The 27,574-nt window shown below is 36.6% G+C and overlaps 1 protein-coding gene across 7 annotated transcripts in view; it reads right to left on the bottom strand.

The window, feature by feature from the left end:
* Positions 1-2,306: 2,306 nt before the first annotated feature.
* The window catches only part of LOC124158639 (carboxypeptidase M-like), a 123,964-nt gene continuing 98,696 nt past the window's right edge, over positions 2,307-27,574 (bottom strand). For 5 of the 7 annotated variants that reach the window (XM_046533835.1, XM_046533830.1, XM_046533831.1 and 2 more), the window contains exons 5-11: positions 25,198-25,334; positions 23,863-24,050; positions 23,001-23,186; positions 21,963-22,081; positions 21,152-21,328; positions 20,722-20,814; positions 2,307-3,606 (exon numbers count right to left, since the gene is read on the bottom strand). In XM_046533835.1, coding sequence (XP_046389791.1) covers positions 3,454-3,606; positions 20,722-20,814; positions 21,152-21,328; positions 21,963-22,081; positions 23,001-23,186; positions 23,863-24,050; positions 25,198-25,334 — 1,053 coding nt within the window. In that variant the 3' untranslated portion in view covers positions 2,307-3,453. Of the gene's footprint in view, positions 3,607-4,076; positions 4,173-20,721; positions 20,815-21,151; positions 21,329-21,962; positions 22,082-23,000; positions 23,187-23,862; positions 24,051-25,197; positions 25,335-27,574 lie in introns of all 7 variants that reach the window. The other 2 variants (XM_046533836.1, XM_046533829.1) reach the window with 2 other exon arrangements.

The following is a 27,574-nucleotide window of genomic DNA, read 5'->3' as shown; positions in this document are numbered from 1 at the left end:
CATTTTGAGTAAATCTATTGATATGCCATCTGGCCCAACTGATTTATTCTTCCTCATTTTACTAATTTTTTTACAGATCTCAGAATTCGAAGTTTTAATGCATTTTACATTTGCGTTACATACTACGTTTGTTTCTCTCTGAAAGTCTTGGAAGCTGAGTTCCAAGCCCAAAGTGTCTACTTGCTTTGCTGCATGTGTGAAAACACTTGCGTACCATTTGTTCAGAGCATTTGCCTTCTCCTTGTCGTTAGTGATTAAATTTCCGTCCCCATTTTTCAAAACCGGTATATTTTCTCTGTTGTCCTTTCTTCTTCTAAGATACTTATAAAACCTGTTTCCATTATCTTGTGAGATAATATTTTGTAAAAAAACTTCCTTGGCAATTTTCTTTTCCCTGTTCAATTCTCTGCATAGTTTTCTATAATTTACCATTGAATCACTACTCAAATTGCGTTTTTTGTGACTCGACCTTACCCTTTTTTTTAATGACCTAATTTTGTTGTTGTAGTACTCCGGATCGGTATTTTCTTTGAGAATTCTTATCGGAACAAAAGTACGCAACCCCTCTTCTAGTATATCCTTGAAAGAATCCCAAATTTCCTCAACGTTTTTACCTTTGCTTACCCACCCCAAATATCTACTTCTCAGAAAACTCTGAAATGCATTGGTATCGGCTCGGTTGTATTGCCATACTGTTTTTCTTATCCCTTTGCCACTTCACTTTTCCCAGTTTAGCTGAAGACATACAGCTGAGTGGTCACTTATTCCCGGAATAATGTCTACTTCCCTATTCAAGTTGTCTGGTCTCATCAGCATGACGTCTAGGGTGTTCGCCCCTCGGGTGGGTTTGTCTACAACCTGCACAAAGCCCTCTTCTTTTATGAGACGATTAGCAGTTTCCTGCGCCCTCCCTCCCCCGACCGTGGCCACGTCGTTTGACCATTCAATTCCCGGAAGGTTTAAATCCCCTGCTATCAGAGTATAATCCGATGGACTTTCCGAGCATACCTCCGCTAAAACGTCCATTGCATGCATTCCTTCGTTGGGACTTCTGTACAAGGCAATAATTTTAAAATTTTTCTTTTCGTTTCCACTCTTTAGTTTTACGCACATCATTTCACAATCATCCCTTACCCATTCCTGAGTGCTAATTAACTTTTTGTTTACACAAATAAATATCCCTCCTCCACGACTATTCCTGTCCCTTCTATATGTCGTAAAATCTCTTGGAAATATCTCGTTTGACATGATATGATCACCAAGCCAAGATTCCGTACCGACCACAATGTCGGGATTACATGCATCGACCAACGTTTCAAATTCCCTAACCTTATTTAGAATGCTTCGACAATTAACCTGCAAAATTGCTAAGCCCTTACCTGCATCTCCAAGACATTTTCCACCTCCTTCACACGTTAGAAGTTTGGAATCTTGGTGCTGTGAAGTATTGGGGATAGTGACATTTCTCGCCGATGTGCTGCACCTTAGCGTATTTACATCGCTGTAGAACTCTCCAATTTGTTCAACACCTCCTGATAACGTCTCTATTACGTCTGTATCACTTGCACTACTGCACCTTAGTGTATTTCCTTTCCCAGTATCCATATAGGGACCTTCACTCCCGTCTGAAACGGACTCACTCATTTCATTTGAGGGATTTTCCATACCAAACCTCCCAGTATTGGGACAACGCAATAGCAGTTTGTGAGTATTTTGCTTTGAGCTGGCCCTGCCTGTAATCACTTGTGTACATTTCATGTACAGTGTCGGGAACAATTAACGAAAGCTCATTGGCATCTAAATGCAGCCACCTAAGAAACTACTTGAAGACGATTGTCTTCCAAAATTGTACACTCAATCTTCTCGTTTAACCGGGACTTTTCAAACTACATTTCCCTTTTATCAAACAATTGCAATCACATGGGTCACAGTAAGACAGCACTCAAAGCCATAAATGAAGTTTTCCAACGGATTTCCGAAGTATGCTTTGGCCCACGTCACACCAAAAATGAGGTTCATTATCACCAGGATATCTAAACTATATTATTTGAAAAATGGAGTATTAAAAAGTACGTGCTCTAGGGTATTGGTCTCCTTATCATATGTATCACGGGAAGTAGAGGAAGGAGAAAAAGGTATATGTGTGCATTGCATTCGGTATTACATTTGGCCCTAATCCTGTTTCTATTTAATCCCATTGGTAATATTTCAAGAGAGTCATTTCCACAGTTGTAGACACATCTCTCTAGTTTATAAAAACATTTGTCAAGAGAATTATGAATGAAATTAATCTAAACCTTATTTTATTGCAGTTTTTTTATTAAGATTTTTATTTTGTTTGACTGACATCAAAAATACAAAATTATATAATTTTGTTCACAATACTGAATAAGTACATCAAAATATTATAGGGAATCAGCTGGTTAGACATTTTGCAATGTAAAACCTCCAAACAGGAACTTATCTACATAAGTAACACATCATATTGAGATAAAAAAACCTTAAATAAGAGGAGAATTGATGTGTCAGTTGTAACTATTACCAATTAATAGCAGTACAGAGCTGACCAAATACTTAAATAGGCACAAGACAATACATCTGTAGCTCAAAGACAATCTTCGAATAGATCTTTTGTCCTCCCCACATTATTGTTCGTATAGATAATAACTTGGCACCTTTATCAATTCTTAGTGAACTTGGTTACTTGTGTTAAAATTTTCATGGAAAGCATTATGCGAGTATGATTATTCCAGACTGTAAAGGAGAAATAAAACACAGGAAAAAATAGGTGAGTAATTATGGCTGTTTCACTTCCATGCCATCCACTAAGATCACATGTGAAACAATTGGCTAATGCTGTGTATCCTTAAATATAAGAATTCAAGGATCCTCATGATGTGTGAAAGATAAATCCACTATCATTTGATAGTAAGACATTAATTGTGTAATAACATTAAAACAATGGCCCAATTATCTATGGAACCCATTAAAAAGTCACTTCAGATAACCTCTAGTTCTCACAACTACCTGAAGTTGGTGCATATGTTACCTCTTTGTCACTTGAGATAGCAATGAAACGTTGCAGTAATAAAATGTTTAACGCCACAGGAGGACATTCTCTGGAAATCTGATGAGATCCTTTGCTCAAGCATATATCCAGTTCTCCTGCTAACTGAGATGAATTCACACCACAAGCAATTAATGGAGCCAAAATTCACTGGCTGCTCCCATCACTAATTATCTTCCGACATCTTTTGAAAGCACAGCAACAGGAGATCTTCACAGTTGGGAAAACCCAGGGTAAAAAAGATAAACAAGGGAAACTTGTGCTCCCCATGACCACAGCATGTTGCTTCTAAAAGTCTTGTTATTCATATTGGGCGTAATGGGAGGATCTTGAGGGGTAAGGTGAAGTTGCAAGAGAAACGTGAGTAAGCAAGAGTTTTCTCGCCATTAACCAAATATGGTCCCCATAAGACTTGTGAATCCATTCGAGAGTGTTGAGAATATGCTGCCCATTCCACTGCTTGGTGGAGCTTGTTGAGGTGGCTGGCGATGGTAGTAGGCCACCGAGTGCTGTGATGGTCGGTAGAAGTTGTCCGACCTCTGTAAAATGGTTGTAGAATTTTAATTTGATGCCATTTATAAAATATATTGATAATGATTTTGATTTGTTAATACGCATGTATTTTTTCAAGGTACAATGATTTTAATTTGGATTAGAGAGATGTTTTTGTCTCCATCGGAAAGCTATTTGAATGCATTGAAAGTGAAATCAAGTTCTCTGCGATAAACTTTCACGATACATATTACTTCTTAACAACAAACCTCATTCATGGAAAATACAAGAAATTCACTGTGAGAAAAATGCTGCCATGACAGCTAGTATGTTTATATTTTGAGTTGATTTTATGTACAAAAAAGTTAGCATAGAAAGGCTTCAGAACAGAGTTACAAGAGAGGATATGTCATTAGTATTAGGAGGAAGTAGAATAAATTTTATGCCAAAAAGATAAATTATCATTTGGCATTGGTAAAAGTACAAAATTGGAGGTTTACATAGTGTAGGTACTTACTACAGAAAACAGCCGTTAATTTTTCTAGTTATTTGGGAAGGTAATCGTTCCATCAACCCTTGGACTACTTTTTGTTACTCTCCCAGCATTCCTTTGCTGAAAGAACATGATTAATAATGTACAACAATGGAAAAGTAACTACAAACACACCATGAAAGGAAATGTTAAAACATGCTAAAAGACATGCATATGTACATAACATATCTACATCAAAATATATCTTTTTACAAATAGATTCAAATAATACAGTGAAGAGACACTTCAAGCAATACACTATCCACTTCAATCTTACAAATATACTTTTTATGTGTAAGTAGTTGCTCAGCTATTATATTTACTGTAGAAACTTCAAAAAGTAAAATGTATTGTAGGTAATGTAAAATGTACTGTATAATATTAGATATCCACACTTCAATTCACCGTAACTCAACCCACTCCACCAGATCCTGCATTATGCACTTTCAAAATTTATTGTAATTAACTGTTTGAGTTTAACCAAGAGAGTTACTAAAATTTTTGAAAATTCACTTAAAAACAGTACCTACTACCATTTAAAAGCAGTATTACTGCTCCACTTATTAACCTTTAAACTTCCCCTAATATTCTCATACTATCCATATGACTACAAAGGCTATACTATTCAGCATTTTTCTTCATACTACAAAATTAACATTCTATGGTACCTACATGAGCATGATCACTGCTTAAGCATTGAAAGAAAAGTAGGCAACCATAGTCATTGTTAAAAGCTCTTTCTTCAGCTAATTGATAACAAATGGAGTGATTTCATTACAGTAATATCACTGTTGTTAACACATCTTATATTATTTAATATTAATGGCTAACTAATCCTGTTTTGTTGGATTACTGTGAACTGAGGTATTCGATTAATGTATTCCTTCTTCAGATTATAGTCTTCGATTCAGATGTTTATCAAGTATATGGATTAGCTAACTGCTCCTAAATATGGTTTGGGTACCTTAAAATGAATTTCTATTTTTCAACCATATTTTTAAAATATTTTGGCCACACAACTGCAATAGTTGAATTAAAAAAAGGTTGCTTATATGTTACCACACGACATTTAAAATTTACACTGCAGCCAAGATGTGGATTCCTTTGTGTAACAAATGAAAGAGGAATATTTCTAAATTAGCATGTCATTTTATCTTATATAGTATCAGTCACTATAATGGGTGCTTTCCAATCATTGACACACGTCGACACAAGTCAACTTGCGTCACGGTTTTCGTGTTCCATTCTGTGTGTGTCGCCGACTGTTGTGACACAAGCCAACAAACGGTAACGCACACGAATAGGAGAGTTATAAACAGTTACCGCGAGTCGACACAAGTCGACGCGTGAGTCGCATGAATGGAAAGCACCCAATGTGACAATCCACATTGTTAAAGGAATAAATTAAGGAATGGAGACGTTTTGAGTTTTCAAAGCTACACTTGAAATTGCATCACTATATTGTATGTGCATATGTAGGGTCTTTCCCAGTAAATGCTAGATTACATCTCTCTAAAATTATATGATACATTTCATTAGAAAATGAGGAACTTGTGCTTTGTGTGCCTGAACCTATTTAAAAATAAAATATTGGAAGCTATTAATGGCTACAAACTTAAGGTAATTTCCACTGTTTTACACCAGGAGTGAAAATGCTAAAACATGCAAACAACACATGCACATGTACAGACATCATCAAGAGATATTTTTAACACCAATAGCTTATAAATAAATGCATTAAAACAAAACAAGGACATATCTACCACAAGCAATGCAGCACTTCAATCAGACATATATCGGTACATATGGTTGCAAAATGTTGGCAATTTCTGAAGCTAAAATAAAAATAGGAATAATAGAAGAATCTTATTAAAATGAAATGCTTTCAAACCTATGATTCTATATTCTACTTTACCATTATTCAAACCTGAATTTCACCAGAGCATAGTGTAAATGATTATTAAGATCAGGATTTGTAGTGAATAGAAGGGATTACACTGCCAAATATTATGCTTGATTTATAAAGTAATGGGTGTAAGAAAGCGTCTCACAAAATTTTATCACTAAGTGCTGAATAGTGTCGCCCCTAGAAGAGTTTGAAGTTTCAACTTGAATTCCGCGCCAAAAACGTATTTCTCGGACGACGCCATGTTGATGACGTGTGAACCTCATGATGTCTGCATTGCTTCCATAAGGAATGCATTATCGTAGGCGTTATTTCGAGTATAAATAAATGGTAGATGAAACGGAGAATTTTAAATGAGTGGGAGGAAACCTTACGTGCACTGTTGTGTGCCTAATGTGAATCTACCTCTCGTCAAACACATGAATAGTATTTTTTTCGTTGTGCTAAACGACCCAGACCGAGGTAGGCGGTGATAAGACGTTGCACGGAGACAGCATATTCCTTCAGAGATGGCCTATTATAGAAATTGTGAGGGCCATTTTAATTTAAGTCTCTTCTGCTTCTCAAAGGGATTTAGTTTCCATTACTCCTTTTGTTGTCGTTGGCCACACATCGCAAAAGTTCGTATGTGCTAAAATACATACGTGCTTAACGGGAAATTTTACTCTTTAATTGCAAATATATCATTATTTTTCAATTTATGCTGAATTTAATGATTATTTCATGTGCATTTACTACATATTTATCCCGGTTTTCACTCTTTGTTTCTATCTTGCGCATTAAAAGCCAGCTACTATATCGGAAAGGATCTTCGACGCTCATCTGGTGATGTGTCAAATAATACAAATTAATACATCATAATCACAAATGTGTACTCCAGGAAATACTACGATACCGTATTACTCACAACAAGCAGAAATAAACACATTTGAGTCACGGTGCCGCCAGGTTTATAAATAGAAGCACAAATAGTAAATATATTATTATAATAACTTATGTAAGTATATTATTATTACTTAAGTAAGTAAATATATTATTATAATAACTTTTCTATCTTTTTTAACTTTTATATTTTTACAGCAAAACAGAGAAACCAAAGGCGAATGCGTACTGAATGAATACTAGCAAATAGTTTGAACTATCATCAATCGAAAAAGAATAAGTGTCAAGTTATACAATGTAATGTGTGACTCCTCTCGCTAGACTTCAAACTGTACGTTAATGCCGACGTCATGGTTGTATCCACCATTTTTTTCTTAATTAAAAAAAAATTTCATTAACTTCAATGAAAACGAATTAGCAATGACAGCGAAATTACAAATACAAAAATACCTGTAAATAAGAAAGAAAACGAGAGAAAAATCGGAAAAAATTATGAAAGACAGTCCCGATGCCTCAACCTTAACTAACACAGTTCAAATCGATGGCCACTTGGCCGCCTCGGTAACATAACATTACTCAAAAAATAAGTATTATAAAAAGTAAGGGTGAAAACCGGTTCAAGTATACAGTAATTGCATAGGAAATAATAATTACATCCTGTATAAATAGAAGCGGAGTGATAAATTTTCAGTATAAAATCATTTATCCCTTTGAGTGCATATATATATTTACTCACAAGCGGAATGTTAGTGGAGCAAGCCAGAAGATTACGAAAGTAGTACAGGATACTAGCTTTCCTTTAGAAGCATAAGTGGTGCCACAAACTTTGTTCTAAAACTTTTAAAAGTGACTGTACGTGTAACTCAGATGTAAATATAAAGGAACTAACGGATGTTTTCACGTAAAAATCCCCATCTCTGAGTTTCTCTATCATATTGATGACAACTGCTTACCATTTTTTATAGTACGAAACTGACTTGAAGAATTATCAGGAGCACAGTTGACCAAAGCGAGGCCTCTGATGCTGTTCCAATGAAATTTGAATGCTAATCCTAAAAGAAACGGAGAGAACCCCGTACTTCCTCACTTCAGAGAGCATGAAAAGAGCTATAACATATATATGTATAAAGAGCAAATTTTTATTTCATAATTTACATCCGGAAACTAAAAACCATTAATAAGTAAAGGATTTTACGATAGTATGTCCACAAATTAAAGCATTCACTACAATTGCCGTGATTACTGTCTCTATCAAAACTTGAAACATTTCATCTTAAGAAGTTTCATTTCAATGAAATGATTCATTTTAAGACAAAAAAATTGTTCATTGTGCCTGGTTGATAATTTCAGTACATTTCGATAACCAGCGAGAACAAAATTAACGTTTTTTTTTCACCGTAGCGATAAAATTTTGGCCACTTTTTCCACGAACCCAATGTGTTTACGGCTTCTTCAAGCGTTACTCCCGCGGCATTCATGAGGTTCACACGTCACACGGCGTCAGCCAATAGAAATACGTTTCGCGTCGTGGGCGTGGCCAAAGCTCCTAGCGGACTTTTAAAGCTACTTATCTCGGTTAAAAATCGAATTTGAGCTCTGAAATTTGGCGTTTGTGTTTTTCATTCATATCTTTTTGGTTTAAAATAACGAAATCCAATTTCTAATTTTGAGTGTTCCCTCCTATTTTGCACAGTAGAATTTTACATTCAAAAATACGACAAAGCATCATAAAAATTATGGTATAAATTCATTCCATTTTTCTGTTAAAACCATCAATTTATAGGTGGTGAAAAAACAAGATAACTTCAGATTCATAAAATGTCAAAACTACAAAGAATTTCTAGCCAAATAAAGAAAAAGCAAAATTTACAGTGAAATGAGACATTTAAAAAAAAAACAGCTACGTTACTTAATCATTGGCAGTGACTTTAACCACTTGCATGATGAATTTGATAAAGAAATACATGCTGCCAACTGTTTGATAAAAAATGAATTTCAAAACTCACTTTCACAATGGAATCCATGGAAATGAAAAAGGAAAAATTCTCTGCCCAACGACTTTCCCCAATGCGGTAGGATGAGGGAGGAGGTACTTCAACATTCAAGCTGCACTTCAAAGTGCTTATATTGATTTTGGATCATGAGGATGAGAACCAAGATAGATTTTTTGTTGTGCGCCTTTAAATACTCATTACTAATATGATTGAGGGGACATCTGAAAGTGGTGCTCAAAGAAGCAGATCATTTCCCCATTACCAACTTACATTTGATTTTCATTCCCGTACTATGCTTTCATAATATCTTTTATTCCCATTCCTTTGAAATACTTATTTTTAAAAATGAAGAGGGTAAAAGGGGGATTATAGGATGGTACCCTGATAAAAATAAACTCTATGGTGGGTAGGATTAACCTCCATTGAGGGTAGTTGGATGGTAGTGCTACCTTCGGCATACCCTTCGGAAAGGGCAGAAGAAGTGTATTTTAAAATATTGAAGGGTAGGCCCCACCATCTGTGTTGGGTAGATGAGGGGTAGATTAGGCTACCCTTAACATAGAGTAGACAGAGGGTACGGTAACCCTCAATGGAAGGTAGAAAAAGCATAGACTACGCTCACCAGGAGTATTTTGTATAGGAAATCAAGAGTAGAGGTTGTATCGGGGATTAGGTATAAGGAAATGAAAGATGTACTTAATACTGCAAACTATTCTTGGAATGATAGATAACTAGTGTGTTACTTTCTTTAGTGTAAGTGATTCCACTCAACAAGTATATTAACAGAACTCCAAAATGTATCAAACACTGTATCATGTATTTGGTATGATTTGTGTAGAGAGTGGAGTGGTGAGTTTATTTAGGACAAGTTCTCAGGCAATTTCATAGGACAGAGATAGAGGTAGAGGGCCTTAGGGTTCCTTGTTTTGCCTCTCCTTCTTAGAGCAAATTGTAAAACCTGGCAAAATATATATCCCAAGTTAATATCAAAGTGTATTTGTCTATAAGAAGTTGATATCTAGTTAGATTTTTACCTCAAAGTGTTAAAAAGTTATACAGATAGAGAGTTAAAAGTTAAAGAGATAAAAGTCATAAAAAAGATTGGCATTGTTAAACCCCATCATATTAACTCTGTAGTTACTCATATTTAATCATTTAGATGACTGATAAGGCAACCATTGAGATTAGCTGAGAGAGATTCGGGTTGGGAGATTAGCTAAGGAACTGAAATCCAGATGATAATACAATGAATGTTTGATTGAACGATGGATTAGAATTTTCTACTGTAAACTGAAAATGTTCTTTCTTGTAACTGTACTCCACAAGTTCATTGACAAAAATCCATAAGGCATGAAATACCACATAATTTAGACCAGTGGCGAGGGCTAAGGGAGCTATAGGGCCCCCGTCCCTATGGGTCAAAACACACACTAAATAAAATCAAAATTTTTAGGGGTTGCCACTTTGTACAAAAGTATTTAGTTATATTTTCCGATATATTTTCCCAATTTAACGAATTGAAATACCAATTAACTCTAAACTTAGGGCATATTTTACTCCAGGGATGGCAAGTGAAACAAAACAAAAGTCAAAACCAGTAAAATTTCAATAGTTTTGTTTCTTGGAACAAAATGTGGAAACGAAACGAAAAAGAATTAAACCCGGGGAGCTAAACTCAGGATCGAAATGAAATCGGAGTCTAAACTAGTTCACGTCAAAACAAAACTAAAACGCTGGGATGAAATGAAACACAGATAACATTTTGCTCTGCAGGGACCTCGTGCTTCACCTTCAAACAGTTTAGTTTCGACCCAGCCACCGAGTACGAAGTGTGTTTGAATGAAGTAGAGGTTCAGCCTAGCACAATTAGATGCATAGGAAACTCTTATTTTTACCACTAACAGGAGAACGGTGAATGCAAACTGGCCATTCGATATTTAAGCCCGATGTTTTAACCGCTCTTTACGCATGTCAAATGTAATGGGTCGAAAATATTCCCTCTTTTCCCCCTCCACTCAACTTCTGGGATCGAAACTTAACTATGAGCAGCAGAGTTTCGATTAATTTGTGTCATTCCCAGGAGTAAAGTTTCACCCCGGTACGAAAATAAACTCCTTGATGATTTTAATTTCGTGCAGGAAGGAGACTAAACCCAGGCCTTGTACCACGGTATCCAATAGGGTGGTTTCCTTTTATTTTTTTATTGCCTAAATCGAAAGATTATTACTCCTGGAATACGTATTTCACGCTTTTAGATTTTTAAATGACGATATCTATTTTTCGCGATTAAATAAAAAGTGAAAATTTTCAAGCGCGCGAAAACGCGACGCGTAAGTAGGAATGATGGGAAAAAGTACGTGTGACGCATTTCAGGTTCCCCCTCCCGCCTTGTGAGGTGACCTTGAGAGAGGCTCTGAGCGCTGATACGACACAGGATGCTAGCGGGTAGCTGAGCACCATGCTATCTGGTAGCGCTTGGCTTAAAAAAGGGTTATTAATACCTTATCAAACGAAGAAAACTTTCCGACCTTAGCCAGTTTTAATAGGTTATTATTAAGACATGTTTCCCTGAGCTCTGTGCCTCTTGCATGCATTGGTAACCTCAGACGATGTATAACTCCTATCCTCTCGTGTAGAAACTAGGTCCCTGTGACGTCACGTGGAGTGGCATCGCATGGGCGCCAATCTGACCTTTTTCAAATGAGGATAAAATTTGGCCCTTGCCATTCGTCTAAACCGGCATTTCTAAAACCAAATAATTTGTATATTATGAATACAGTAATGTTGGAATCGCAATCAATGCCTTTCGTTTTCTTTGATGAAGGAAACTACCCTATTTACACTAGTTAGAATGGTAAATTTGTCCAGACCCCCACTACTGCAAGAAGGTTACCCCCACTTAGCCCCCTGTTGTCCCTATTCTGGATTCGCCACTGATTTAGACCCATTGGTTTAAAAGGGTGGGTTGGGTGGTAATAGCTGTAAATCCATTAGAGCAAATTCAATGTTGATTGGAATTCCAGGACTGGTTAAAGTATGATCAAGTGACTTTCCCATCTCTTTAATTTACCGCTAAATTAATTTTTTGTCAAAGTTTCAATATTTGGAGGAAAAAATTCTGACTAGTAATATAAACCATTTGTAAGTAATTCACACCTGTTTATCCAACATTGATTTGGATTGGCGAATTCTGCCAGACATTACAATTTGCTCTGTTTGAGAGTGGAGCTCCTTAAAAGGCTTGCTTTTAGCCTAGTCACAAAAGTTGTATTTACGTTAGACACAAAAACATCAAGTGGTACCCCATGTTGGACTAGTGATAAAAACCAAAACTTTCAACTCTCATCTACATTAAAACAATTTTATGTTGGGTGATATTTAAGACTTTTATTTCTGCTGATCACATAAAATAGACTATGCACTATCTTTTACTAAGTCGATAAAAAATTCCTCAAAGGCAGACCTGAACAAACAAAGCTGCCATAACACAGATGAGACAATTGGCCATCCTGTAGAAGTGATGAGTAGGATAATGCAAAAATTACATATTATCAAAATAACTACACTAAATTTTACGTCCAAAATTATCATTTACCACAAAAAATAAGATAAATATCTCAAATACACCTAAACTAAAGGGTACAGGGATAAGGTACATTGAGGTACAGGTAGAGATTGATTTATTTTAAGCACAATATAAGAATCAATTAGCATAAAGCCAGCCCTGTTTTTATTACTTAGTAGCCTTTCGAAAAGGACCCTTAATTGCAGAGACCATGGTCCAGTTAACTCTCACTTATGTGCTTTCTCAAACGAAGAGAAAACTTCACTAGGAATATTTGAGAAAATCGATTTCTGATGCGTGCACAATTGCAACAAATATGTTCTAAAATTCTACATCAATATTTTAATAAAACAAGCTACTCCTTGAAAGTCATTGAATACCTCAAATGGATTTCTTGCTTGGAATTATCACAATATAATCATGGATCACATTGATGTCCATTCTTCTTCTCCATTAAAACGTTTGTTATGATCAATTTATTCCAATACATAGAGCACTGATTCAATGGAACAGACACAGTTCATGAGCATACTACCAAGCTTTCACAGCAACTATGCAAACAACCTTTTAACAGGTTGAAAAATGGATAAATGAATAGAAGGAAAACAGAAGTTGGTCACAGAAGAGTAAAAATGCGTTCAACTTTCAATCTAAAAAATTTTTTCTCATGAATGAAGCTCAAACAATATATTTTTTTCAGTTTGGAGGCAAAATAAGGAGGTTAAAACATTTTGAAGAATGAGGTACACACGAGTCTGATTCTATCCATGTATCACCTCCCTCCAGATAACTTTACACAGCAATCATCACAACTTTAAGAGGTTTCCCTATTTTTAGACTGAATAACAACGGATTTATTCCCCTTTTCCTAACATATTATCATACCACTTTTGATACATTATAATTATAACATACGATTTCAAATTGAGTTTGGTGGCATCCATCAGCAGATGGCCCTTGGTCAAGAAGGGACAATGAACTACGAGAACCTTAATTTCTCCTGATTACAATAAAGTCTCAATTATCCTGTTTGCATATTATCCACGGTAATTTCTCCTCCAATAAAAGCTTGTAAAAGTTTCAGTGGCTGAATTTAATAAAAAATAATTATTTAAAAAAACCCACATTGCATCAATGAAGTGCCTCAGAGACACCTCACGAGACCTGATCACATCCGGATGTAGACGTCCATGTAATGACCATGAATGTAACCAGAATCTCTAAGATATTTTATGTAAAGAGGGGAAGGGCAGAAATTTCGTACACAATGAATGCCATTGTTCACCTATTTAACTACCACAGTCACAAAATTATGAAATAGACAGTGATGAAGAGTTAACTATAACTTCAGTCTCATGATGATCTGAATTGTCTGAAATGGTATGCAAATGAAAAATGCAAAATGGAATTAGTAATTCTATCCATTTTACTCTTGGGATTATGTTCAGATTATATTTAGCATGTCCTATATATGGGAGGATAGGTCCATTGATGCTCTGAAAGCTCCTTTTCATGGAAGATAGTGATCAGTATGTTTAATTTCACCATGAGATATAAGGCATTGAAAATGCAGACGAGAAATTTATTTTTTCATTTTCAACTGCCTAATGAAAAAGTTACCAGAAACTTAAATTATTAATAAATAATTTTCATCTGGATTTTAAAAAACTAATCGTGGTGAAAGGACTTGCTTGAGCCAACATTTCAAAGTTTACATACACAAATTGTGAATGCATTCCTTTACCAAAGATAATGAAGAATTTTCTCCGAAAATTCAAATTTTAAGTCAACGTCGTAATAACAGCTGATAACTTCCATGCTGTATATATACCACTGTTTTGCATTATTTAACCATTCAGCTACACATCTGTATGCATTTAAAAATATAAACTTTAAAAATAGGTTTTAAATAAAATAACTGAAAATGTACCCATTTGAGTAGGATACATTTGGGCAGTGAGTAAAAATACAAGCACGGATTGATATAAACATGATATTCACAGATGCTTCTGGGTCCAATTGCATGTGAGCTTAAAAAAATGAAAGAATGATTCCCTGAAACTTATGAAATCTACATTCCCATAGTTCTGATGTGCAACAGACTACATATAAGAAATCTTTTCTCCATTTCATTAGTGATTGATATGTTACTATTTTTTTACCAAGGTGCCAATGAACTAACATGACTGTGAAATTAGTCCAGAAAACTGGATGACAATCTCCTAAATGTCTTGAGTTTGAAAAATCACTATGAGTGTGTAGGTACCTTCCAAAACAAAATATGTGCCTTCCAACAGCCCATTTAAGATGATTGCAAAACACTTGAACTTGAACTGTGCTGGTTATCCTTCCTCACTTAAGTGAAAATGCAGAAAAAATCCCATTTCTATCATAAGATTATGATATCATATAGCAGACTCTGTTATAATATATCAAACAAACTAATTAAATTTCTGATTGAAAGCAGTTTCAAAAGGTCCCATACTCTACTCTTCTAATCCATCCACTCAGGGCGCGCAGCTAGGAATAAAGGCTAGGGGGGGTTTCTGGTGCATTTAATAACGGGGGGGGGCCTGGGGGTGTGGCATACCCACCAGGGTAAGCGGGAGGTGCGGGGGCCCTGCACCATAAAAAATAAAGATAAATGGTGTGTTTTACGGCATTCTGAGAGATATTTTATTAATCCTTACACTACTCTATAAGTAATCCTAATCCAATTAAGTAAAATAGATTAAACTTAAAAATTTCTCTGAGCCCTGGAGGGGGTTTTATCCCCCAAAACCCTCCCTTGCTGCGCCACTGCATCCACTAACCCAGCGGTTCCCAAACTTTTTCTTTCCGCGACCCATTTTAGCTCATTCTTCCTAGCCGCGACCCCCTAAAAATGGTCGTCCAAGTTTAAGTACGTTGTTCACCATATTATTAGTATCTCGCGACCCCTTTCCGAACGGCCTACGACCCCCTTGGGGGTCGCGACCCCCACTTTGGGAACCGCTGCACTAACCCATACTATATCCTCATATCAAATCGAATTGTAATAATATTTGGCTGCATAAAAGAAAACTTGTTTAATTTCGTGATTTTCAAACCTATACATACATAGCACCTAATTTGGGAATTGTAGTGACTCATCTCTGATTGACTCGTAGCACACCTTCCAAAACTAGAAGTGCCAGTTCGGCAAGCAATGTTAGTAGACTACAACTAAAGGTATATATGTATTTGCATTTATAACGTATAAGGCATTGATGGCAATAAAGATGATGAGAATAGCTACCTCAGTAAAACACCACTTCGATTCAGAGTAGACACTATACGTGCACACATGCAGCCATTTTGCGCCTCTATTTAAGAATATTGTGATGAATTTTATGGTAAGTTTTATTTTTGAGTCTTTCCTTACATCTCTAATCTTGCATCCTTTTACTATGCAGTGCAATTTTCCTGCAAAACCTTACAATAAGAATTTTTTTCATTTTTCCCAGCTCTTCATCCCTGAATGATTTCTACCAGTGCACCCATGCCACACAGGAGCAGACAATGTGATATGGGAATATGATAACAAATACCAACTAATACAAGACATTACTAAAATGATTTTTGAGTTCCACATACTTGAAGATATTTAGTAAGTACAATTTTAGTTTGACTTACATCCATATAATATTTATTTAATTACAATGAATCTTGATAATTGAATGCAATACTTGAAATGTGAGCTAGTTAGAAATCGCTAGTTAGAAGTCACATCAGAATCCTGATTTTTTCCCTTGGATTCCTAATTCTTATCTCAATTATTCTGAGAATGATTCCATTAATTTACGGTGCCTCTTCGTGAATCAAGATCCTTAGTTTAGGCAAGCTAACATCTCTGGTGCAGTAAGACAACAGCAGTAAAAGACAGAATTATTCTGGGCTTTAGGGGCAGGAGCAAGTTTTTGGAAATGTGCTGTTGGTATAACCTATTTGATAGTAGTCAATACAGACACTCACTCAGTGCTTAAACCTGAAGATTGCTTTGGATAGGTGAGGGTAGAGTCTAACTCACACTAAGGCACAGGCCTGGGACTTACACACATTCAGGGTAGTAGGTTCAGTTACTTTGCCAAGGCCACCTTGAACTTCCAGTATTTTTGTAAGGGGGTGTCCAAATACTTCACCCAAGATTTGAACATAGGGCCCTTCATTGAGCAGCCAAGCACTATCCCAACATGGTCATCCAAAAACGCATGACACATATTAGGTCTCTGATAGTGAACTAAACATTAAGGACTTCAGAAAAATATTATACATGGATTATAAGAAATATGGTGAGGAAGCTGCGATTCTTAGATAGAAGCTTATTGAGGCCCTTAATGAAAATCATTATGATAATTTCTCTGTCAACCTCAATGCTTCAGAAGTCAATCCCCTCTATACATGGATTATAAGAAATATGGTGAGGAAGCTGCGATTCTTAGATAGAAGCTTATTGAGGCCCTTAATGAAAATCATTATGATAATTTCTCTGTCAACCTCAATGCTTCAGAAGTCAATCCCCTCTATACATGGATTATAAGAAATATGGTGAGGAAGCTGCGATTCTTAGATAGAAGCTTATTGAGGCCCTTAATGAAAATCATTATGATAATTTCTCTGTCAACCTCAATGCTTCAGAAGTCAATCCCCTCTATACATGGATTATAAGAAATATGGTGAGGAGGCTGCGATTCTTAGATAAAAGCTTATTGAGGCCCTTAATGAAAATCATTATGATAATTTCTCTGTCAACCTCAATGCTTCAGAAGTCAATCCCCTCTTCTCTAACTTTTGGACCTAAAGTTTTGTTCTGGTTTATGGCTAGCAATCCTTCCAAACTATAACTCTCTATAATGACACAGCGACATTGTTTTCTCATACTCAGTGTACCTACTGAAAGGCTCAAAACCCATTTTGGGAAAATTTTACATCAATGGTTTGGCACCATCTACATTAGTCTTTTACACTAAAATATAATAAATGCCCTGAATTTTAAATAAGTATTAGGCTTTTATCAATGCAAGAATGCAATAAATACCTATGAACATGCAAAGGCCCTTCATCCAACTTGAATTATACTTCATACTGAACTTTCATTAACATACTATCTGATGCCTCATTTGCTGAAGTCTTTAAGTAGAAAACTAACTTCTATCAAGGCTAACAATTCATCAGCCAGAAAATAGCTCTATCAGCAAATTAAAAAACATAGGTATGACAAGGAAGGAAGAACTGGTCCCAGTTGCCCATATCTGTGAGAAAAGATGCCATCAAACCCTTTCAAACATGATGCTTAAGCTATGAAGAGGATGCATGGCTTTGCCCTTTAATCATACTCAAAACTTAGCTAATTAAATTGTGATAAAAATTCAACATTCCTTCCCTTTACCTTTAATGAAATTGGAGAGGAGTAGCAAGCTCTCACTATTAAAAACTGAAGGCTTTCCTCCATACATAATTACTGCATTTTAGTCTGGCAGTAAAATTCCAACACTACCAGTTGTAGCTTTCTGATTAGAGCTGCTTGATTGAAGTATTATTTATTGGATAAAAGACAAATCTAACAACAGCATGAAAGCCCAACTTTAAAAGTTTTAACAGCACATTGAGCCACTCATATAAGGGCTATTAATTTTTTTATTTCTTCCAGTGATTATTGCTTGTAATAAATGGAACTGATGTTCCTAAACATTATAATTTTACATCTAATTGGTGTTATACTTATGTTATTAACAGTAAACCTATGAAATATTCAATTGGCACAGGTAACATGGCAATGGAAGAAAGCTGAATGGCAAGCCATCTTTTTAAAATGTGAACACTCACCCACTCTTACACATCAGGTAACATGATAACTACATTATATATGGAGAGAGAGATAATTTTAAGAGATTAAACAACCACCAAAAATGGAAATTCACCCTTTTATGAATCGATCAGCTACTCAAGGCACGGTGCCAGTAAGAAAAGAAAATGTTTCATAATAATACAGCCTTTTTGGAACAAGTTACAGAGAGGAAGGGAAACAATTTTCCCATCTGGAGTGAGAGAGACATGCAATAATGCTATGGAGCCCTTTTCAAAAGCACAAATTTGAATGTGTCAGAAGAATGTGAACCTTTTGCATTGCCCCATAAAAGGAGAGGGGATACTCACAAAAATAGCAAGTACCCTGCCCAACACGAGCAGATCTGAGGAAACGATTAATAGATGGAGCAATTGATAACTCAATGGCTGCATTGAAACCACCATCCACTTCAGTTGAACACAGAAACCCACACAAAAGCATAAAAGACTTGCTGCTGACTGAGAAAAAGGAAGAGAACAGATAAAGGGAGAGGATTACATTATGTTGATGCAATCCTCATTTCAGTTTCCAAAAAAAATTAGAGGAATCACTTAAGGCCAGAAATATTCAGTGGGACATAAGTATGGGGTGATTTTGAAAGTAACCTGTTCGCATTTACCATAAACCATTAAATCACAGAACCAGGGAAATGATAAACGAGATAGCTCAGTGAAAAGATAGCTCCCTAAATGGCTCTAATGTAATATTGGCACTCTAAATAAAGCTTACTTTTTCATTTTAAGCTTACTTTTAGCACAAAAGAAATACACAATATGGAATGCGTAATAGTTGCAGCATGAATTTAAAAAGGGTACCTTTTTAATAAGAATCTTGATGCGCTCTTATCTCCTTAGAATACCACTTAAAGTTGATGGGGCACATGTGTTGACTCAAAAGTCGTTTATGTACATGACAAAAGGGCACTCCATATAGCAGTGTGGCATGCCTAGAAGCTCTGATGTCCTACAAGTGTCAAATCGGACTGACTTATGAACCTATGAGGCAGTGAATTATTTTGGTGAAAGGCTGTAAAAACTTGATAAATAGAAATCAATTTTGAGATGAGCAAGTTGTAATCATGAAGATATTGATTGCGAGATATTACCAAATTTGCCTCTCAGCACTCACTTCAGAATGATAACAGCATAACTTCCGTGAGCAGCCACATGATATCAATTGCTCATCATTAAAAAGTGGCAGGTCTAATGTCTAACAGGTACAGTGTAAAGTCAATTTTACAAAGGGGTTTGATAAACCTCAATTCTTTCAACAGTAATCTCAACTACTCTAATACATGTCATAAAGGCTTTTTAAGACTTATAAAATAAATTGGTCAGCAACATTAGTCAATTATAATATTTATATCTCATTGAATATTTATGGAAGGCTTCCATTTTAGAATTTTTGTACTTCAAAGGGATGCTGCTCATTGCTACGGTGCATTATGAAAAGGGTTATGCATCTAAACAAATGTGAAACAATGATAGCAATGTCACATTGGTCCCTTTTTCCTCTTCAAAAACATCACCACTGCTATTGCCTAAGAAAGCAATTCCATCACCAGATGATGACCCAACCAACCAGAGTATAAACTCTAAATACAGTACCTATGCAATGATCAGGGCCGACACAGTCTTCTGCAAACCTATCAATGAGAGTGTCCCAACGTGCCAACATTATTAACGGCAAGACAATTAAGTCACTCACCCGAAGCACAGAGTGGGTTGTACGTATCACAATATAAAGAGAGACCTCCGCTGGATGTATATCTTCCCACGGAGGGCATCAACATTTACCACCATGCCCTAACACGCCTCTCACAAAAGAGATCATATCCTCAAAAACTGGAGCCACTATAAGCTCTGGAAGCAGAAAGTCAAAACCCTCCTCCACCACCACCACCAAATGGGGCAGAGGCTCAAGAGGATGGTTGGAGAGTTTTAACGAGAGATGACCAACCCCACCACCGCCAGGTGGCTCCTCAAGAGGGGGAGGAGGAGGAAGGATGCCGGAAGCAGGGGGAGCGTTACGTGCCGGTGCTCGGCACACCCCACCCCTCCCCCTCTGCGGTTGCCCCGGTTGCCCGGGGTGAAGGAAGCCACGCGGATGCGAAACTCTTCCTCTTCCTCCCGACGTACGCCCCAGACACCCACCTCGAACGTCGGGACGAACGTCGAGTCATCTGGGCCGGGGCTGTAGAAGGCGTACGGCTCCATTCCACCCCCACCACCAACCCCCTCTCCCCCTTCCCCTTCCTCGCCTCCCCCTCCACCGTCATCCTCGATCCCGTTCCCCCCACTGCGAGTGTGTTGCTCGCCACCACCACCACCACCACCGTCACCGACACCACCCGTCATTGCATGCTTCCGAGAACTCTTGCGCCTCGTACCGTGGTGAACAGGTGGGTGCACACGTACCTTGGATGGGTGTAACGTCACATTGAGGAGAGTTGGGTGCGCCTCCACCACACCAAATTCCATCTCACGGGGAATGTAGCCCTCTGCATAGACCTAGAATATGGAAAGAAAGCAATTATGTATAAAAAGCGATGAAACTTATGCAATCAAATATGATTAGATATATATATTTTTTAAATCAATGCATAGCGCCAGCCATATGCATAAAAATAAATTCATTCCACAAAAAGAATATTGCAGTTCATACTTATGTTTAACTCGAGATTCAGATTCATACGCATACTTAAAGCATTTCTTTTTTGATATATTATTTCCTATACTTCCTCATCATAAATGATATCTAAGTATAATGTTTATTGAACAATCTTTAGATGTGCAGTGAGATGCTAAGGCAGAAGGAAAGGGTTCAGTTACAAAAAATTGCTCTTACCTCAAGTTTGTACATGCCAGGCAAGAGAATCCTCCAGAATTCTCCGTATTTGGTGGTTTGAAATCCTACATCCCTGCCCTTGACCTTAAGGGAAGCCTTCTCCACTGGGTTGCCGTTCTCATCCATAACAAATCCATGCACACCTCGATGAACCTCAGCCAGGAATTTGACCAGGGACTGTGAAAGAATGAGATCTTATAAACACCTAGGAACTTTTACAACTCCAAATACATCCTTATAAAGAGCCATTGACGAAAGCAGTTCATATTGGGCAATAATAATATGTAGGTCTGTTCTTTTTTCATTTCCACTCATTCATCATTAGATACATAATTGTCATTGGTAAAAATCAGTTTTTAGGGAATATAGATGGTAACATTATAATTTTAGTTTCACTGAAAAGGCTTTTCTAGCAGAATATTTATGGGAAGCAACTCATATAATTGAAGGATCAGGAATTCATGAAATTTTTAAGATTTTGAAACCCTTCCATTTTTATAAATTCAAATTTTGGAGCAATTTTCAATAATGCAATGCATAGAAAGAGGTATGCAATAAAGATTATGAGACAGTACTCAAGTGCGCACTCAAATAAAAGCACAAGATCCATATAATAATTACATATCCACTCTCTGACTCCAATTTATTTTCCCAATCTACCTTTAAGCTTCCCTTCTTGACAGGCAAAAATCAGCAAGGATCACAATAAAGAAGTCCATTCTTACCTCTTATCCAACTCAACACATCTATAAATTCAATTCACTACTTTACATGCCTATGTCACTTATAGGCAAATCCACATAAAACTCACCACACGATTTTCTTCCCAAAATTGAGGTAGTTCTGATGCAGGTGGGTATTTACAACAGGACATCTCTATCGTGACTTCCATGCATCCGTACCACACATAGTTGAAGTCTTGCATTCCTCCTAAAGAAGAGAAATGAATAAAGCAAAATTTAGAGAGAGAAATGTAGATATCAAAACTGAGTTAAACTAGGATTGGAAGATTATGACAGAAAGTATGATATGAGATAGAGGCCTGCACAAGCTATCTGATGAAAAATAAATCAAACTCATGTAAATTGAAGGGGAGAAAATCACGGACCACATTAAACAACATACCATTAAAATAGAATGCAAATGGAATTTATATAGCATACATAAATCATGATAAGTGTGGCAAGTGAAACAACTTTGTACTTTTGACACAGCTTTATAAGAACCACAATCAATGTCAAAACTAAGTATGAATAAGTATACAAAAGGAGAGCCAACTGGTTCAGTTAGTTGTTGAAATCGATCGCGGGTGCTTATAAAGCAGTGTGGGAAGTAGTACTAAGTTGTTTCACCTACCATTTTTAAAGTCCTGAATTTCCATTAAGTATCATCTTCTGCCATTAATATAATATGTAGATGTTATGAGTTATAAACAGCGCAGCAATAGTTTTAACTTGTTAAAATTGCTCCATTTTGGAAATCAAGAAAAAACTCAACAAATCCTACAGAGTAAATTTAAATCCTGGCCTAAGTTCCAAAATTTAAAAAACTGTCAAATACCAGGTCTCGAATAAAATTCTGCCAATAAAACCAAAAAATTTGGGGCCTTTATCAATAATATCATATTTTTTATAATTAGATACATATTATTATTTACATATTTATTATTTATATCATTATATATTTTTCAGATCAAACCTATATATGCTTTTAAATAGAAAGCTCTCTTGAAATTCAGAGTTCATGACATCCAAAAGCAAAACCATATTTTCTCAACAGGCTAGTGCAGGGGTAAGGGTATATTCATTGCCACAGGAATTTCGTAAGTATGTAAATACGTATATCATACCTGTCAGAGGATACCATGATGCTCCATTTGTGATTCCATTCTCAAAAGAGGGTGAGTTTGCATGGCATGCTATCCCTCGGTGCATGGAAGGATGGTTGCCAGCATAAGTGAGCGCCAAGTGCTTGAAAACATCATCATCAGGAGTCAGAGACGGAGAGGATGACGAGTAGCTCTGGAATACTGGGCCCACAATGGAGATAGGACAACAAAAAGAGATCATCAGACGCCTCACTTCCTATTGTCTCATCCAATAGAAAAATATTCTGCAGGAAGTGACTAATGAACTAAAATAGTCCAAACGAATGCTGAGAAATATGGTTTAACAAAATATGAATAATCTCTAAGTTATACATAGGAATTCATAGAATGAGATCGGGAAATTTTTCAAAGTACACAACATATGGTTCCTGAAATAAGTTCACGAACATCTCATTTCAGAAGCACCGGGAAAGTGACAGGAAAAACTCTTCCATTAAAAGGACCAGATAAATGATGCACTTTTTTTACCAAAGCAATTACTAAAATAACAACTAAACATCACACATGAAACAAGATGATGTTAAACTCCTGTTATCATTAAAATCTGATCTATATGACACCTTGCCTACAAAGAGGAAACACTGCTACTTCAAGAATACCTTACCTGCACACAATGGTGATGATCTGCAAATTCCTTCCATTATGAAGGCCACAAAGAGAAAAATAATTGCTTAGCGATCATTTCATTCTTTTAAATACCAGATAATTTCTCAGGAATAAATTTTGAAAATGTAAATGGCGAAATTCTTTTTGGAAAGTACAAAGCAGAAGAAATGTTCCCCTTTATTATTTTCCGGGGAGTCACCAGTTTTCACATACTTACTGGAGTTGGGTGTGTTGTCAAATGGGTACGATGCAACCAAAGCGCCTCCATGGAGACCTCCTGAGAGAGCAAATTGAATCTTGGAGACCCACTCCTTGACGGCATCAGTCTCGGGTTGTGCCCTCTTGTTATTTTGCTTAAAGTAGTCAGGGAAGTTGCGGTTGAGGTCAAAGCCCCTTGCGTTATACCTTAGGGGAAGAAGACATGCCTCAGTCAATCATTTATGGTCACCAAAGAGAAGAGCACGGTAGCCTGGTGGGTAGAGTGCTCAGTTGCTGATGAAATGGTAGTGTGATCATAAACTGGACGAAGCCTTCTGACGACCCTAATCAAAAATCCACAAATTTCAAGGCGGCACAGGGATAGTAAAGGAACACAAGGAAGACATACCGTACACACTGGGGCAGGTACAGTCACTTTTCCAATTTTGGATGCCCTGTCCAGTAGTAATGGATATTGAGTCGAGAAACTAATACAAAAAAATTCCCAGGATTTTGAAAAGTGATCACTACTCTGGCTACCACATCAGAATCAGATGAAATTTCATGCAATGAAAAGGCAACTCATACGATGCAAAGAATTTTCAAACCCCGATTTTGATTTTGTTGACCTTTGCAGGTGATTATCCACTTCATGTCACTAAAATATTTAAGTATATGTGGTACTAAATTGTTACATGAGAGTATAAATTGAAGCCATGAATTGCAAAACAGTACAAGTAAATTCAGCTAAGTCCAGGCACAAATCACTTTTGTTGCACATTTTCTACGCTATGAAAGAAATCACTTTGACCATTCCCAATGATTAGATGTGCTACTACCTGTGTGTAAGTATTAGTATCTGTAATAGAGAAAAAATCTGGAACAACATCGTACATAGCCCCAAAAGTATCCATAAAAACTGTTCATCCCCTATTTCTGTCCAGCAGAATTGTGTTCTTTTGAAAATTATGGCTTCAATTGCTTCTGGATCATTATAAATCTATCCAAAACTTTATATTCATGAATCGTATAATAAGGAGTTCCAAATATATTACCTATCATGAGATGGACTTCTAGATATCTGAAAATTACAAATTCTTTTATGAATTCTATTTCGCTAAATGAGCAAATTTCACTCTGCATACCGTTTCCATGGCTAATAAGATTAATAATTTTGAAAAAAATCACAAAACCTTTCTACAGCTTTGGAATTTTATTCCAAAATCAGCAGTTCTCAGGATTTTTAGCACATTGTACTTTTTTCATGGATTACTGTTTCCCTGTTGTTGCAGCAGGCAACCTCATGTCCTTGAGGCACTCTGGCAAGTGTTAGATATTTGTTGTATCTGCTCACCTTCCTTGTCCACCACCACAGTTGCCCTCTCGTGCCACCTCAAAGCCATCAGGGTTCATAGAGGGCAGGATGTGAATACGAGTGTTGTCCATCAGCCACGTGATGTACTGGTCACTACCATAGCTGCTTACCAGGTACTGCAAGGGGAGGAGAGTGGCATAAATATTTGGCAAGAGGAAGGGAGAGAATAATACATATGTTTAATACCTTGCAAGCCACCTCAAGATTAGCTTGTATGGGTTCGTTTTCTTCTTCCTACATTATGTTTACGTGAACTTAATTTTAGATGATATTACATTCACAAAAGTGTTAGTTAGAATAGATTCAACTTTCATCAAGCATACTCTTGTCTTTTCTTTACTGACAAAATTTTCAAATCAAAATGGTACAGGTAATAATGAACACAGATGATAATTTAAAACCTTCGGGGGACATATTCTCTCTCTTGCCTTTCAATGATTGGTGATCAACAATTCCTCAATAATATTCCCACTCCAACTCACAGAGTGATTTTCATTTAATACCTGGATGTCTGAGCCGCATATTAGATTTTGTTTCATAACTATAATAACTGCTATGATATAAACCTGGCTTAATAAGTGCTCTGAGGGTATATAAAATGTTCTGTTGCATTAGTTCTGCCACAAACTAATAAAGAGAGAAGTGAAAATTTGGTAAAACAAATGAAAGACAAAACTCCCTCATGGAGGGTAGCAATATTCAACAGAGGCATACATAAAATAGCTGAAAACCTAGTAACAATTATAACGATATTTCTTTTTCAGGAGATACATTAATTTTTCAACCAGAACTCTTCTTCATAAAAACCTTTATGAGGTCAAAATAAGCAAAAACAACACCTGATGGCAAAACTAGCATATTTAAAGAATACACAACCAATTTTTTCAGCTACCTTGCAACTGTTAATCAATCCTACCGTGCACCCTCAGCCTATTCTATTCATGACAATCGGAATATCCAATGCATACATTTGGCACCCCAGGCTCTATTGGCGAGGACCAATCCAACACTCCCTTCACCACCTGGGTCTCCTGGATCATGCATAAACAGTCACTCTCCCAGCTGTGCTCCAATTTCCTCAATGCAGTGAATACAAGCACATTCCCTTCCCTGCTCTTACACCCATCAACAATTTAAGTCCCGAAAGACAAACCTTGAGTCCTTTAATTCTTACCACTCAGGAATAACCACATTACTGTCCTCCCAAAAAAATGGTTTTCCATGGCAATTGAAATGCCTGAATGAAACTTCAAACTTCATCCAAAACTCACTGACTATTTAGATTCACATTTACCCTTCAAATCTCTGACTGAAACAACTCCATCCCTGCAAAAATATACCTTTGAAATTAATTAATTATTTTTTCCCCTACACCTGACAAACCAACTAAAAAATCTTTTAGCCAGTATTATATTCCCACAGATTGGCAAATAATTTTTTGTGTATATCACAGGATGAATTTAAGTGAACTGGGACTAGCCACGGTGATAACTTTATGGAGTCACCAGCAATGCACACACTGTGCAAAAAATCCACAGAGAAAAAAATCATTCACCAGTCCATACCCACTTGTCCTGCATAGTCTTTAAATTTCCACAGGGGAGAATGACGCCTCAATAGCTTAACTGGCTAAGCACCTGACTGGAAATCAGAGGATCTGGGTTAAAATCCTGGACAAGGCAAATGGTTTTTTCTCAGTGGATTATTTGCACCATAGGATGAATAGCTGTGTAAAAAACCATACTTTACCGGCATTTGACCCTATATCTCACAATTTCCAATAAGGTATGCTACCACGCCAGTCAGTCAGTGCTTATTTAAATCAGTCAGAAATTTTGTTCAGGGAGAAACATTTTTGGAAAACAGGTTATTAATTAGAGGGATTTTAAACTAATTTTTAAACTTTCAAAAATCGAAAAAATTTCATTTTTTAAAGAAATCTTTCGTAAATTCATGATTTTTCAATATTTTGTTCATTTATGAAGCAAAGTAATTACGTATGTTTTTATATTTTGAGGGGGCCCAGACCCCGCTCACTACGCCACTGCAGTCAGAACCTCTAGATAACCAAGATGTAGAAATTAAATGTTTAACAGCAAAGTAGAACTTGGGGATAATGTCCCGGAACAAAAAAATATATTTGACTCACAAGGGTAAGAGTTCCCTCTACCCTAACATTCTCAAGACCCATAGGAAACTGCTTTGCCATGCAGCACTGAGCTGTTTTACAATAAAATCAGTCCACCAATCACTGCCATGCATTAAATTGTATCCTGAACGTACTGCAACCGCCAATACTATTACCTAATTTCATTTCACTCTTCATTTTATTCAGTTTTCCTTCTCACCAGTGGCG

The sequence above is a fragment of the Ischnura elegans genome, chromosome 5 (genome assembly GCF_921293095.1).
Source record: "Ischnura elegans chromosome 5, ioIscEleg1.1, whole genome shotgun sequence".
Taxonomy (NCBI): domain Eukaryota; kingdom Metazoa; phylum Arthropoda; class Insecta; order Odonata; family Coenagrionidae; genus Ischnura; species Ischnura elegans.
This window is presented reverse-complemented; position numbering and strand designations above follow the sequence as displayed.